This window comes from Oncorhynchus gorbuscha, linkage group LG09, assembly GCF_021184085.1.
Source record: "Oncorhynchus gorbuscha isolate QuinsamMale2020 ecotype Even-year linkage group LG09, OgorEven_v1.0, whole genome shotgun sequence".
Taxonomy (NCBI): domain Eukaryota; kingdom Metazoa; phylum Chordata; class Actinopteri; order Salmoniformes; family Salmonidae; genus Oncorhynchus; species Oncorhynchus gorbuscha.
The window spans coordinates 33,864,800-33,880,023 of NC_060181.1; the positions used below are offsets into that span (position 1 = coordinate 33,864,800).

General features: G+C 41.9%; 1 protein-coding gene across 1 annotated transcript; it reads right to left on the bottom strand.

Annotated features, from left to right (window-relative positions):
* Positions 1 to 9,221: 9,221 nt before the first annotated feature.
* Positions 9,222 to 14,405, bottom strand: LOC124043427 (thioredoxin-interacting protein-like). Its single transcript, XM_046362032.1, has 6 exons — positions 13,936 to 14,405; positions 13,286 to 13,361; positions 13,037 to 13,184; positions 10,907 to 11,266; positions 10,312 to 10,614; positions 9,222 to 10,198 (listed from the first exon to the last, which is right to left on the bottom strand). Exons 1-6 carry the CDS (start codon positions 14,189 to 14,191, stop codon positions 10,151 to 10,153), a joined length of 1,191 nt encoding a protein of 396 aa, XP_046217988.1. The 5' UTR covers positions 14,192 to 14,405; the 3' UTR covers positions 9,222 to 10,150.
* Between the last annotated feature and the right edge of the window lie 819 nt (positions 14,406 to 15,224).

The window sequence follows — 15,224 nt, forward strand, 5'->3', positions numbered from 1 at the left end:
GTTCTGAGGGCAAAGGGGGGTGTAACTCAATATTAGGAAGGTGTTCCTAATGTTTTATACACTCAGGGGTCCTTTATTTCTTTTGACGACCCAAAAGCACACCACTCACAGAACTGCTTTATTTGATGAATTTGGTTTGCTCATAGACAGAGGATTGACTGTCAAATGTATGTTATATTTATTACTCTATAACGACTGAGCTTTAGGGAAAAAAGAACCGTGTTTCTTATAAGATCCTGAGATAGGCTTCGTTACTGGACCTATAAACTGAAGTGGATTTTTATACATTTATAACCACGCAGTTTCTGCGTATATCTCAATACACATATTTTTCATTGATTGCGGACAGAATCATTTTCACAACTGTCTCAGAAATATAATCCATTTTGTTCTTGAGGATCCTTATCTTGCCAACTGGGTGAAAGGGAAGATGGTAATGAGATCAGTCTAGATGGGGATACTCAGTAAGCCTTGTTTTGATATAATTCTCTCAGAAAGATCCCAGAACAGGTCTCATATTACGTCCTCTTGTCGCAGGACATGACCTTGTTTGTTCCACCTCTTGGCTTCGCTTGGCATTGAACTTTCCAAAACAAACACATTTATACCACATGTTACATGTCTCCCAGAGTACCTGGATAAAAAAATATTTAAGAGAAATGTTGATGTCGCTGGCTCCCCAGCAGGTGATGGAAACTGGAGAACAGGTTGATCCTCTCACCTTTGTTCCACATGGCGTAATGTAACATAAAAGGCTCATCAGGCCAATTTTCCCACTCACACTGTACACATACTGTACTCCCAGCTCATGCTGCTCCACAGTACAGTCAGTTCCATTTGTGATGCTAAAGATATGCCTCTTCAGAATGCAGAGATTCTAATACTGCTTGATTCAAAGTTGTTTGTTGTCCGCAGTTGAAACATTAACAAAGTGGACACCACGACTCTGTTTTGGTCCAAAGCTGAGGCATGGGGCTAGAGAAAATGTAACTACTCTCAAATTCATAGACTGCGCTGTGGATGCAAGGACTGACCATCCATGATTAAAAAATATATAGTTTTAACAATTTTCTGAGGCTATACAGGGTTTTTGTTTACATTTGCTATGTTTACAAAACATTGGAGTCAAAAAAGCTGGGTTCTGTTATATTCTTCAAGAATCAACGGCTATATATTATAAATGTATAGATCCAAAAATGTATGTAGCATCTGCAGATTGGCGCTTTAAGATGAATTTAGTTATTTCCATAGTCTATAATGCTATAGTTATAGTTCTATTTTTTTTATCCCAGCCGCTGTCCCCGCAGGAGACATTTTGCCTTTTGGTAGGTCGTCATTGCAAATAAGAATTTGTTCTTTAACTGAGTTGCCCAGTTAAATAACGGTTCAATAAAAATAAAAGAATTGAACTAATAGTTCCACAAAGATCCAAAGGATCTCAAGAAAAACCTTCAAAATAGAGTTCTCGGTTACAAAGGGTTTATGGGATGTAGGGCATAGTTTGGGGTCAGTGCAAAAACAGCTTAGATGTAAATAGAGCAGTCCTAAGCTTTTTTATTTATCCTTTATTTACCTCAGGTGGGTTGTACCAAAAGATTGGTGGGGTCAATGACATCTAACAGAACATTTAACTGTCACATTTCCAAATTACATCGACACTACCTTCTCTCACAAACACAACAAAGTATCCATGACTTGCCTAGTTAAACAAAGGTTCAATATTATATATTTTTTTTAATCCATGGAAATAGCATGAACCTGGATCATAGGATCCAGGTTCATGCTATTTCCATGGATAAAAAAATATATATATATATATATATATATAATATTTAACCTTTAACTAGGCAAGTCATGGTGAGCCTGGTGAGGTGGGGACATGTTGACAAGGTTGACAAGGTTGGTACTATCATTAAAACAAAGCCAATTGTCGTTAGTTGGTGATGAGAGGGTAATAAATGCTCACACATAATGGGGAAGTGGTGATGGAAGGGAGGAGGGCAGGGTTTGACCTGGCCTCACTTGACGCTCCCTCGTGTCTGGTTTCCCCTGTCTGTAGTTACCTGGACTGCTATTTTGACAGCTAGGGGTTTGATTGGCCAAGGGGTGAGGGTAAGGAGGTGAGAGGTAGTGGAGTCAAGTCCAAAGGGGAGTCTTGCTCTATTCTAAGAATAGTTGCACGTGGAGTAAACAACAGTGTTGGGTTGCTGATGGGGTGTCTGTAGGGGCTCACTAGGACACTGACCAATGGGACTGCTGGGCTATGTTGGTGGACAGAGGAGCCAACAGTTAAATGTAAATGGCCAATGCATTAATTATGTGTTTTAACCAATGTGTTTTTACATTGCTGACATGATTGTTATCATAGTATACAGTGCATTTGATTTCAGAATTTTCATGTCCACTGTGTAATTGCATTTTGTAAGAAAATTAATTAATAAAGAACTAATTGCATATATTTTTTTGCGTCATATAGTGTGTGGAGTATGCATTTCTATGAACATTATTCCTTTCAATTCCAATCACATTTATTTTCAATACCAGCCATTTGAACCTTACCGCTTCAAAAGATCATGGTGCTTTGTGGTGTGCAGGGCCTGCGGGGGTAAGGCATGAAGCTTTCAGCTATGAGTCTCCCGAGTGAAGAGGCTACCTCCGACAGCAAACTGCACAAACCTTGCCACGCTTGATATATTCAACTTTTACCATAGCCAGTTGGCAAGCATGCCACAGTACAAGGTCTATTTTGCAAGTCAACCTTTTAAAACACATCTGGTGGAGTGACTTTCAGCAAAGGGATGGAATGGACATGGCTAAGATTCAAAATAGCAGTGTCGAAAACATGCTCGCACACTTTCATGTTGACACTGCATGGTGATAAACACAGGTGAAAGGAAGGTTGGGGGCTTTGGCAGAGAGTTTCCATTTACAAGGCTGGAGACTTCGCAAATCCCGTTCTCACATTTTCTAACACGTCTCTCCCCAGAGCATCTGACCAAATTACATGAGGTTTTAGTTCTGGGTTAACCGAGATTACGCTAATGCTAACCGTTTCCTGTCTCCGCTAGGTTTAGGGCCTAAGATTAGAGGTATGCCGTGGCTAGGTCATGCAATGGACAAAGGGAGCGAGGGATCGAGGATTACAACGCTCTCACACTCTTTATTTATAACCTGCTTGTCTATCTGAGTGCACAAATGCAATGCCATGGAAAAAGTTTGAGTTTAGAATGAAAAGCCTCTTCTATATATTTCACCAACCTTAAATGACCTCAGAACTTGTGCACAGAAATCTGAGTGGAAGAAAGTAAGGAGCTGCTCACATACTAAACTGTTTATATTAGCAGATAAGCAGTCCACACAGATAAGATTTCTGCCTTTGCACTTTGCAAAGTACTGGTTACTCCCAGTGCCCTATATTTCCCATTGAGTAACACTGTTTACAGCACACACTATGTACGTATATGCAATTACAGGTTTTGTTTTGGGATAAATACACGCAACAGTTTTCAAATGAGAGAAATGGTGAAACATAGCAATAGCATGTCGATTTTGGACATCGAGTTGTCCTCTTCATAACCTGGTATGACTATGTGAAAGACGACCATAATGTAACACCGGAGATATCTTTCCACACTCGGCTGAGAAATAGTTTCTGTCATATGCCAATGGAACATAGCGAGACTTCCAGTAGTGTTTTTAAGAACTGGCTCTAGTGTTCAATTGTTTTTAGGGGGCCTTGATCATTTGCATACATGTCTGAAATACAGTGCCTTTGGAAAGTATTCAGACCCCTTGCCTTTTTCCACATTTTGTTACGTTACAGCCTTATTCTAAAATGTATTAAATAATCAAAATCCTCAGCAATCTACACACAATACTTCATAATGACAAAGCGAAAACAGGTATGTCAAAATTTTTGCCAATTTTTATACAAATAAAAAAAGATACCTTATTTACATAAGTATTCAGACCCTTTGCTATAAGACCATGAACATGATGGTCACTCTGACAGAGCTCTAGAGTTCCTTTGTGGAGATGGGGGAAACCTTCCAGAAGGACAACCATCTCTACAGCACTCCACCAATCAGGCGGTCACATATACTGCCTTCCCGGCCTCAAGGTCATCAGGCTGCTGATTATCCTGCACACCTGTCACCATCGTCAAGTGCACCAGCGCCTCAGGACACTCACCTGGACTCCATCACCTCCTTGATTAATTTCCCTATATCTATCACTCCCCTTGGTTCTTTCCTCAGGTGTTATTGACTATGTTTCATGTTGGTGTGTTGTTTGTGTTTCGTGTTTATCGTTTTATTTATTTATTAAAAAACTCACTCCCTGTATTTGCTTCCCGACTCTCAGCGCACTCGTTACAAAGACCTTTATGGTAGAGTGGCCAGATGGAAGCCACTCCTCAATAAGAGGCACATGACAGCCCGCTTGGAGTTTGCCAAAAGGCACCTGAAGACTCTCAGGCCATGAGAAACAAGATTCTCTGGTCTGATGAAACCAAGAATAAACTCTTTGGCCTGATTGCCAAACGTCACTTCTGGAGGAAACCTGGCACCATCCCTACAGTGAAACATGGTGGAGGCATCATGCTGTGTGGATGTTTTTCAACAGCAGGGACAAAAAGACTAGTCAAGATTGAGGGAAAGATGAACAAAGCAAGGTACAGAGAGATCATTGATGAAAACCTGCACCAGAACGCTCAGGACCTCAGACTGGGGTGAAATTTCACCTTTCAACAGGACAACGACCCCAGCCAAGACAACGCAGGAGTCTCTGAATGTCCTTGAGTGGCCCAGCCAGAGCCCGGACTTGAACCCTATCGAACATCTCTGGAGAGACCTGAAAATAGCTATGCAGCGACCCTCCCCATCCAACCTGACATAGCTTGAGAGGATCTGCAGAGAAAAATGGGAGAAATTCCCCAAATACAGGTGTGCCAAGCTTGTAGTGTCATACCCATATATCTGACAAAGGTGCTCCAACAAAGTACTGAGTATTATTATTATTATATTAAAGGGTCTGAATACATATGTAAATGTGATATTTCAGGTTTTATTTTGAATAAATTTGCTAACATTTCTAAAAACCTGTTTTTGCTTTGTATTTATGGGGTATTCTGTGTAGATTTGAAGGTTGATGAGGGAAACAAACCATTTAATACATTTTAGAGTAAGGCTGTAACAAAATGTGGAAAAGGTCAAGGGGCCTGAATACTTTCCGAATGCACTGTACATGTGGATGGTATCCCCCATTACACAACACTGGATCACTGGTCAGCCAATTGATTGTGAGATAAACAGGGGCTGCTGACAGCTCTGGTGGTGGTCAGTCAGCTGCAGAGATATACAGTATATAGCTGTCAAAAGATGGTACTTGTTTTCATAACACTGGCTCTGGGGGTGGGTTGTGGGGGTAGTAGTTGAATAGTTGGGTTACAGACCAATCTCTCCAACACTGCAATGATAAAATACTCAGAATCAGGCTGTGTTTAAATTGCCTTCTGTTGTACCCAAACTACAAAAAATATTTTAGTTGCGCAATTTTACATCTAACTATAGTGTTTGGTGCAGTATTTCGCAAGTATTGTGTTGTGTGATCTTATGTAAACAAAATCGGAACTACTGGGCAGGTCTGTCTCAATGTCTATAGATGGGTTAGCTGACAACGTCACGAAAACAATGTGCACGCTTCAATTGGGCAGAAGTCCATGTGTTGTTTTGATTTTGGATGGCCAGATAGCTAGCAACAATGACAAGAAACTGCCATGTGGGGAATCTTAATTGGCTCGTTTCATCTTGTTCTTGATAGCATGTCTTGTTTTGAGGTATTTTTACTGATTTCATGTAAACGCTAATATGGCTGAAATATATTGCAGCTTTAACTGTAAATACTACAATATTAGTCCGCAAAAACACTACAGTGTATAATATATATATATATATATAATATATATATGTATAATACTACAGTGAATAATATATTATTTATAACATTTCCTATAGTATCTTTTCATGTGGGTAGCTCTGTTATCTGCTGTTGATATTTCTTCCACAGCCACCACATTAGCCATACCCACTCATTAAGTTCAGAATGGGCAAGTAATGGTGACTCAATGGAGTGGAACAATCTCAAGGGAAACAGCCATTAACCAATATGCGTGGGTGGGTTTCAACCATTTCAGTTCGCCATCTGCTACTCCTTTGGTCAACCATTAACTTTGGGAATGTTTCCAGAAGAAGGTGGACATTACAGTTTTTTTTCTCCAAATCTGTCCTATGCCACCCTCATCCTTTGACCACAGGGAAGTTGTGTACACCTGTACAAACCAAACAGTTTGCCCATGTACATTAGTGCAGATGTTGGCAAAATGGCAACGGAAAAGCATGGCACGGCATGAGGATGGGCACTTCTACTACTAGTCGGTGTGACCTCACAGAGCTGTGTGAGGCCATGTGTCCACAAACGTGAGGGGATCCTGAATGGATACGAGGGATGGGCCCAGGAAACAAATTTGTTAAGGTTTCCCCAGGTCATGTGACCGGTGACCCTATGACGTCTGAAGAGTCAGACCTTGCGGATCTCAACTTAGGATCAACCCTATATGTTCAGACAGAAAGTGAAATTGAAGCATCGGCTTCAGAGGTTAAGTCAGAGAAGAGAGGGGGTGGAGCTGCTGGACAGAAGATAAGCGACGGCCCTTATCGCTCTACCCACAGGAGCACTCAGGCACGTCAGCACCGAAATAAAAGAGAATATGCTTAGGAAAAATGACCCCTGTTTATGCTTCTCAGTCTTGACTGAATCCATCACTAACTAGACAAGGGCACAAACAATTAAGGAGTGCTCTCCAAACTCCATATCTGCCTGTCTCCCTCAATCAAGCGTTAAAAGGCCAAATTACCGAAATATTCTGGCCACAGGCTTGTAGGATAACCATCGCATTCAGGTAATATAAGCAAAATTACATGACTTTGGATTCCCACGCTAGACAGACAAAAAGGAGAAAACATCTCATTTGAGACATAAACTCAGCAAAAAAAGAAATGCCCCTTTTTCAGGACCCTGTCTTTCAAAGATAATTCATAGAAATCCAAATAAATTCACAGATCTTCATTGTAAAGGGTTTAAACACTGTTTCCCATGCTTGTTCAATAAACCATAAACAATTAATGAACATGCACCTGTGGAATGGCCGTTAAGACACTAACAGCTTACAGACGGCAGGCAATTAAGGTCACAGTTATGAAAACTTAGGACACTAAAGAGACCTTTCTACGGACCCTGAAAAACACCAAAAGAAAGATGCCCAGGGTCCCTGCTCATCTGTGTGAACATGCTACAGGCATGCTGCAAGGAGGCATGAGGACGCAATAGTATGAGAGACGCTGGACTGAGGGCTTGTAGGCCTGTTGTAAGGTCCTCACCAGACATCACTGGCAACAACGTCACCTATGGGCACAAACCCACAGTAGCTGGACCAGACAGGACTGGCAAAAAGTGCTCTCCTCTGAAGAGTCGCGGTTTTGTCTCACCACGGGTGATGGTCTGATTCGTGTTTATTGTCGAAGGAATGAGTGTTACACCGAGGCCCGTATTCTGGAGCGGGGTTGATTTGGAGGTGGAGGGTCCGTCATGGTCTGGGGTGGTGTGTCACAGCATCATCGGACTGAGCTTGTTGTCATTGCAGGCAATCTCAACGCTGTACGTTACAGAGAAGACATCCTCCTCCCTCATGTGGTACCCTTCCTGCAGGCTCATCGTGAGATGACCCTCCAGCATGACAATGCCACCAGCCATACTGCTCGTTCTGTGCGTTATTTCCTGCAAGACAGGAATGTCAGTGTTCTGCCATGCCCAGCCAGATCTCAATCCCATTGAGCACGTCTGGGACCTATTGGATCGGAGGGTGAGGGCTAGGGACATTCCCCCCGGAAATGTCCGGGAACTTGCGGGGTAACAATCTCACAGCAAGAACTGGCAAATCTGGCGGTCCATGAGGAGATGCACTGCAGTACTTAATGCAGCTGGTGGCCACACCAGATACTGACTGTTACTTTGGTTTTGATCCCCCCCCCCTTTGTTCAGGGACACATTATTCAATTTATGTTAATCACATGTCTGCGGAACTTGTTCAGTTTATGTCTCAGTTGTTGAATCTTATGTTCATACAAATATTTACACGTTAAGTTTGCTGAAAATAAATGCAGTTGACAGTGAGAGGACATTTCTTTTTTTGCTGAGTTTAGTATTATAAGGTGAAATGGTAAAAACCTGGGGACAGGTGTTCTTTTAATCTCCCTCTATTTACAAAACATAATTGGGATCACTAGACATGGAGGTAACTTGAAAGGATAAAAGTACAAGCTTCCCAAAGACAAGAGGTCACAAACCCAATAGTGTATACACCATGCATAGCACAACTAAACTAAGCCTGCATTCGCTCCACTCTCATTTGAAATGCCTTTCAGGTATCTTTTCTAGCTAGGTAAACAGTGAGTATTTCTGTTTGTCTTGACCTATTTCATGGAATGTTTCCTAAGAATTGTGTTTATCCTTGTTCAGTTGGTAGGGGAGGTTTTTATGGGCAAGGACAGGGATTGAAATCAATTGTGGATTTGCACAATGTGTCACTTTTTGGCCAGTTCTGATTGAGGCGCCACATGCAGCATTTACTGTGAATGGGGTAACGTTGCCTTTAAAACATGCATTGCAAAGCGCAATCAGATTGAATCCCGGTTCAAGTATATTTGCTCTCGTTATTGTGGGTCTCTTGAAAAATTGTACCCGATTTTAGTTCTGAAAAGGTGCTACCTCCAATAGTCGTGAAGCTGTAGTTACATAAGTTCAATAAAAATAAAGTCAGTATGACTTGTTATAAAATGGAATTTGGTGAAACCGAAGGTTTCAGAACCATTGTGTAAATACTAGGGGCAGAACTCAATCCAGATCGCAGATCTGCATTCAAAAAAAATCCCATTGCGCCGACATGAGTTTACTGGGAATGCAGGAACATTGCCATTCAAATTGAGCTATAACGAGGATTTTTCTGCAATACAGATTAAATCCCACCCTAGGCTTTTAATTAAAATTCCCTTTCAGCAAAGGGATCATCTCTATAAGCAATTGTGGCCTGGTACCATTAACACTTGGCTAAACCGTAATGATTGTAGGTTGTCGTCATGCACATTAGATTTGTACCACAAGACAAATTAATTACAACTTTTTATTAATAGAGATACTAACCCATAGGGTCTCACAAAAAAAAAAAAACTTTTCATTTATGATCTGCACAAAATATAAAAGATGCATTGCATATGTGTTCTCACAGATCAGTCTTAGTCATTCAGTTGAGGGCCTGCTTAGGCATCCCACAGTGCAACACTGTCTAGGAGAAACCAAATATGTTGACAATAATATTCACATATCAACGTCTGATAGCATGTGCACATTTTCAAAAACACTGGTACAGAAAAATATATGGACTCGGCACGATTGTCTTGGGAGAATATATATCTCTCAACATGTCGCAATTATCAAAAGCAACAAATATTCTCTTAACATCAGTCTGTCAAACAAACTCTATAATAAAATAGCTTACTTTCATTTTAGAAATAAACAAAATATGGTTGCTCAGATGAAATCCCAATTTTCATGAAATACAGGAATTATAAGAATTGACTACACACTACATTTACGTCATTTAGCAGACACTCTTATCCAGAGCGGCTTACAAATTGGTGCATTCACCTTATGACATCCAACAAGCAAAGAGCTTATTCATAATCAGTTGGGGACTTGTCAACGTGTGATTGGCCCCGGTGGGAAACTAATGGACAAGACATCTCAAACCACAAGGTCTGCAGTGGCACGTTCAGAAACCGGAACAGCAACAGAACAAGATCAGCTTAGATGGCGCAGCAAAGATTGCCGACAGCGCAGGCACAAGAACTCTTCAGCTTCTTGCCCTTCACATCCTCTTCCATTCTCGATGCAGGGCCAGCTCCGATATCCGCCACATCACTTCTCAAAGTCCGCCCAACACTTCTCCATAAGTAGTTTGGCTCCTCTACTCAATTGAGCTAAGTGCCGAAAGTGGCCCTTATGCAATGGACCAGAGTTCTGGAAGCTACAAGGTAGTTCAGCAGACCTGCAGCATGTGAGCGTTGCCACTGAACTCCTCATCAACCTGAAACATACGAGACGCTTTGTTAGATGACCTGCTCAATTCAATCACCCTTCAACTAGTGCCATCATGGAGATATCACTTAATCACTCTGCATTTATTTTCAAGACACTCACCTCAGAGTAGGCAGGCAGGTTCGGGAACTGGAACGCAGAGGCGTGCATGAAGATGGGGCTGTCGTCACCATCGTAGTCATTCAGAAGGGGCGTGAGGGGCTGGTCCAGGCGGCAGTCACGTGTGACGTCACAGTAGCTGGGGGGAGCAGAAGGCATGCGCAGGGACACCCAGCTGGCTGAGGCGTTGCTGACCGAGCCATCTGTGCTGCTCATGCTGTTGGTGCGGCTTCCCAGGCCGGCTGTGCCGATGACCAGCGGCAGCTCCAGGATCAGCTTTTCGCTGCCTGGGATGTGCATGTAGATCTGGAGGTCGGGATAACATTAGAAACCAGACTTGCCGAGTGGCCATTTCAAAAGGCTGCATGTCTAAACTAGTGCGGTCACTTGGCTAATCCCCTTATCCAACTGAAGGGATCTGGCGGATTTACAGTAATGACCATAGTATTACAAGCATGTCTATGATGCGTTAGTTTGAAGGTTGATCAATACACTTAATTTCCCCAATGAAAGTTCTTTGCTACTCGAAACGGCTGCTTACCACCAAAGCCATTAGCACTCTGCTATTTTGCTAGTTGGAGGGGATCAAGATGCTCACCATGAGGGCGTACTCTACACGGATGATGTTGCAGCCCAGCATAGAGGGCTTGATCTTGGGCACCCGGATGGTCTTTCCCTGCCAGGCGTCGCACATGCCGGAGATGATGTGGTTGCCGCGCACAGAGGAGAGCTTCTGCCGGAAGACCTTGGTCCTGCCATTGGCCTGGTAGGTGTGCTTGGAGATTATGGCTGCCTTGGGGACCACAATCCGTGAGCAGGTGTTCTCAAACTTGGCGCAGATGCAGATGTCTTCACCCTCACAGAACCCCTTGCGGTCAATCTTGGCATTCAGGGATACCTGGCCATCAGGAATGAACATGCAGGTGACCTTCTTCTCCTTCATGCCACCTGTAGGAGACTGAAGAGAGGGCAAGAAAAATATAGTGGTTTCACAGGGGCTCACTTAACAGATGTTTAACCATGTTTTTTAGAGCTCCAATTCAATATCGCTCTTCCTTCATGTCCACATAAATGCCAAGTTAACGTAATAATTTGAAGACTTCTAGGAACAAATCTGTCCATGCTTTACAAGGCAGATGCGCAGCATATGACCGAGCTGCCCGACCTGAAGCTTTACATCAGGACCCGACTAATCCCACATTTGAAATTATAGTGCAAGGGAAAAGTCTGCGATACAGACTGCTCACCCTTAACTTTTTAGGGATAGGGGGCAGCATTTTCACTTTGGATGAATTGCGTGCCCATAGTGAACTGCCTCCTACTCTGTCCCAGATGCTAATATATACATATTATTATTACTATTGGATAGAAAACACTGAAGTTTCAAAAAAGGTTTGAATTATGTGTGTGAGTATAACAGAACTCATATGGCAGGCGAACTTCCAAACAGGAAGTGGAATTTCTGGGGCTGGTTGATTTTCAACTCATCGCCTATTCACATCCCAGTAAGATATAGATCTGTTCGCACTTCCTACGCCTTCCACGTTCTACTGACTGAAGCCTCTAGTGTGATGTGGGACCGGATGGCAGCTATTTGAGTCAGTGGTCTGGCAGAGTGCCAGGTCCTGGTCAGGTGCATTTCTCATGATAACGCCATGCGTTCCATTACTCTGTAGACAAAAACGAATGCTCCGGTTGGAACATTATTGGATATATATGATAACAACATTCTGAAGATTGATTCTCTACTTAATTTGACCAGTTTATTCGACCTGGAATATAACTTTGAAGTTTTCGTCCCGAGTTCGCCTGGACTGGCGCCAGCATTTGGACATGTGAACTAAACATGCTAGCAAAAGTAGCTAATTGGACACTAGTAATGGACATTATCGAACAAAACAACGATTTATTGCGGAACTAGGATTCCTGGCACTGCATTCTGATGAAAGATCATCAAAGGTAAGAGAATATTTATGATGTAATTTTGTATTTCTGTTGACTCCAACATGGCAGAGAAATATTGTGTACCTCTGAGCACCGTCTCAGATTATTGCATGGTATGCTTTAAGAACAAGTGCACCTTTAATCATATGTAAAAACATGTATCTTTCATCAATGTTTATGATGAGTATTTATGGTATATGACGTGGCTCTCTGTAATTACTCCGGATATTTTGGAGGCATTTCTGAACATGGCGCCTATGTAAACCGAGATTTGTGGATATAAATATGCACATTATCGAACAAAACAAATGTATTTTGTAACATGATGTCCTATGAGTGTCATCTGATGAAGATTATCAAAGGTTAGTGATTCATTTTGTCTCTATTTCTGCATTTGTGACCATCTTTGGCTGGGAAAAATGGCTGTGTTTTTTTTGGATTTGGTGGTGATCTAACAAATATATGTTGTGTTTTCGCTGTAAAACATTTTAAAAATCAGACACGATGTTTAGATTAACACGATGATTATCTTTAATTTGCTTTATTGGACTTGTTAATGTGTGAAAGTTAAATATTTCAAAAAATATTTTTGAATATCCCGCGCTGCCTTTTCAGCTGAATGTTGGGGGGGGGCAATAATAATGCTTTCAAAATGTCATATGTTGTGTATCAGAAATACTATTAACAGAGGAGTTTCTTTTCAGACATCCAAGTGGCAAGTTAGCGTGCAACTCAGCTATTTCTACTTTTGCAGTTCAGGCTGCAGTAAATGAGATGAACTCACCAACAGATCTGGTGTGTTCACATCCAGGGGCTCCTCCACCTCAAAGTGTTTCTTGCACTCCAGGGCAGGCTGAGCAGGTCTCTCCATAAAGGCCTTGACGTAGTATTGGACATAGCCAAACTTGCCCTTGTAGGAAGACACAATCTGCCTTTGGGGAAACAAAGGTAAAGATAAGACAGAGCCACAGACCCAGAGAGGAAGATGTATTGTATTGACAATAAAATAATACAGGCCAATGCAGAGACATACCCTTGCTGGGGAAGCTCAAATCCAAACATGTACTCATACTTGTTGCCAGGTCTAAGGATAACTGAGCCATCATGATCTGAAAATGAAAAAGAAAGCCATTTAATAAAGGTGATTTATCTTGCCAATTCCACTAATCAGGCAAAAGGTTAGTTTATTTTATTTTTACTTTAGACTATCAGCTATGTTAACTTCCTGCCAAGCCTTGTGTTGGGGGGGGTTTGCCAAGGACACTATGCCACTCTGCCAAGTACGGTGAAACATAGATACTAAATGCTTGACACCTCATAAGGGGATTCCCTGTATCGACTGACCATGCACTGCTCAGTTAATGCTGCCAAAATATTTTGCATTGTTCATTCCACGAAAGTCAACTCTAAATCAATGACTCCTCATAAGTAGGGGACACTTTCAGTCTAAATAACAGTTCGGTAAACAAATCTAATAACGTTATTTCACATTGATATGTAATTCAACCCTTACAGTGACATTTGAAATGCATGTCATAATCACGAAAATGATTTGAGTCACTAACCTTAGCTAGGAAGTTAATCATCATCGACAGCAGGACCAGCTAAACGGGCATCCACATGGCTACACTTGAAAACAAGTTATCATGGTGAATGCTTGGAAAATTTATATGAGGATCTTACCAGCTGGCTGGTCATCAAGTTGAACAACCTCTTCGTATCTCAAGTACTCATTCTTCTCTCGGCATTTCTGCTTTCCTTTGGCATATTCCACTTTTGCGCATCCAACTCCGAGCACTTTCATAGCCGAGACTCTCGTCACCTCAGCTACTTCCACCAGGATCTTCCCGGCTACTTTGTCTCCACTGCAGTAAAAAGTCTTGCTAGGATCGCTGAAAATAACCTCGAAGGTCTTCACTCTCTTTGATATAACAACCATGTTCGCTATTTAATCGATATCCAAGTCGAAGAAGATTTGAACTACAAGAAGTTCAGAGCTATTCCAACTCGAAGTTTTGTTGTTCAATTAGACTGTCAATATGATTGGGCGAGGTTCAGAGGTCTACGATTGGGATGCAGCGCAAAATGCTTGCTTTATAGCGTACGACTAAACTTCTCTCATGTTAACAGTGTGAGCTACAAACCAAGAAGGCGCAGCTTTTATATGTGGAGACCAGCCAGTGATTCACCAGGGTTGTCGATCACCTCAGCTGAGCATGTGGAAGCAGAATGCACAGTATGGCTCAGCGCATGCACATCACTGTCATTGGTTGAAAAATATGCTTGTGTCGTCCTTAACCAATCACCACCCGGGAACTGCGCGTGGACACCTCGTGGCTGAGAAGAGAGCGCGAGTGCTCAGCAGTTGTAACGGATGTGGAGGAGTGGCTAGACGAGACGCTTGTCTAGAGAAAGAAATTAACTTCACAAGCCCGGGACAGGAATAATATAATTAATTTGCCCTCAAATCTATAACGTGATGTAGTATTTTTACAGCCCCATCGATTTACATTTTCCATCTTGGTAGTGGATAAATGAGTGTTATGGCTCTAACTATTGTCAGTCGTGTTGGGAAAACAATTTAACAGTTGTTTGAGGACAAGCTTGCTTTGGAATATTTTTGTAAAAACCTTTTGGTCATATTTCTACATAGGCTTGGCCATGCCTTCAGTAGGCTTTCAAGGAAGCACACCGTGATTAGGTTCACAGTCAGACATGTCACTGCACACAACATAAAACTTACAACCATCCCCCAAAATGATCCAAATGAACTACATACATTTTCCTCAGGTTTGTTATTCCATTAAACCAATTTAGAAAAAGTAGCCAGATCTGCATTTTAACGAGACTTATGAGGGGTGATGTTCAGTGTACATCCACTGCTATTATCAAATCAACATCCAAAACGACATATTGATAACTAACATATGGACTCTATAGTTCCCAGCATAGGCTGTAGACCTTGTAATTAA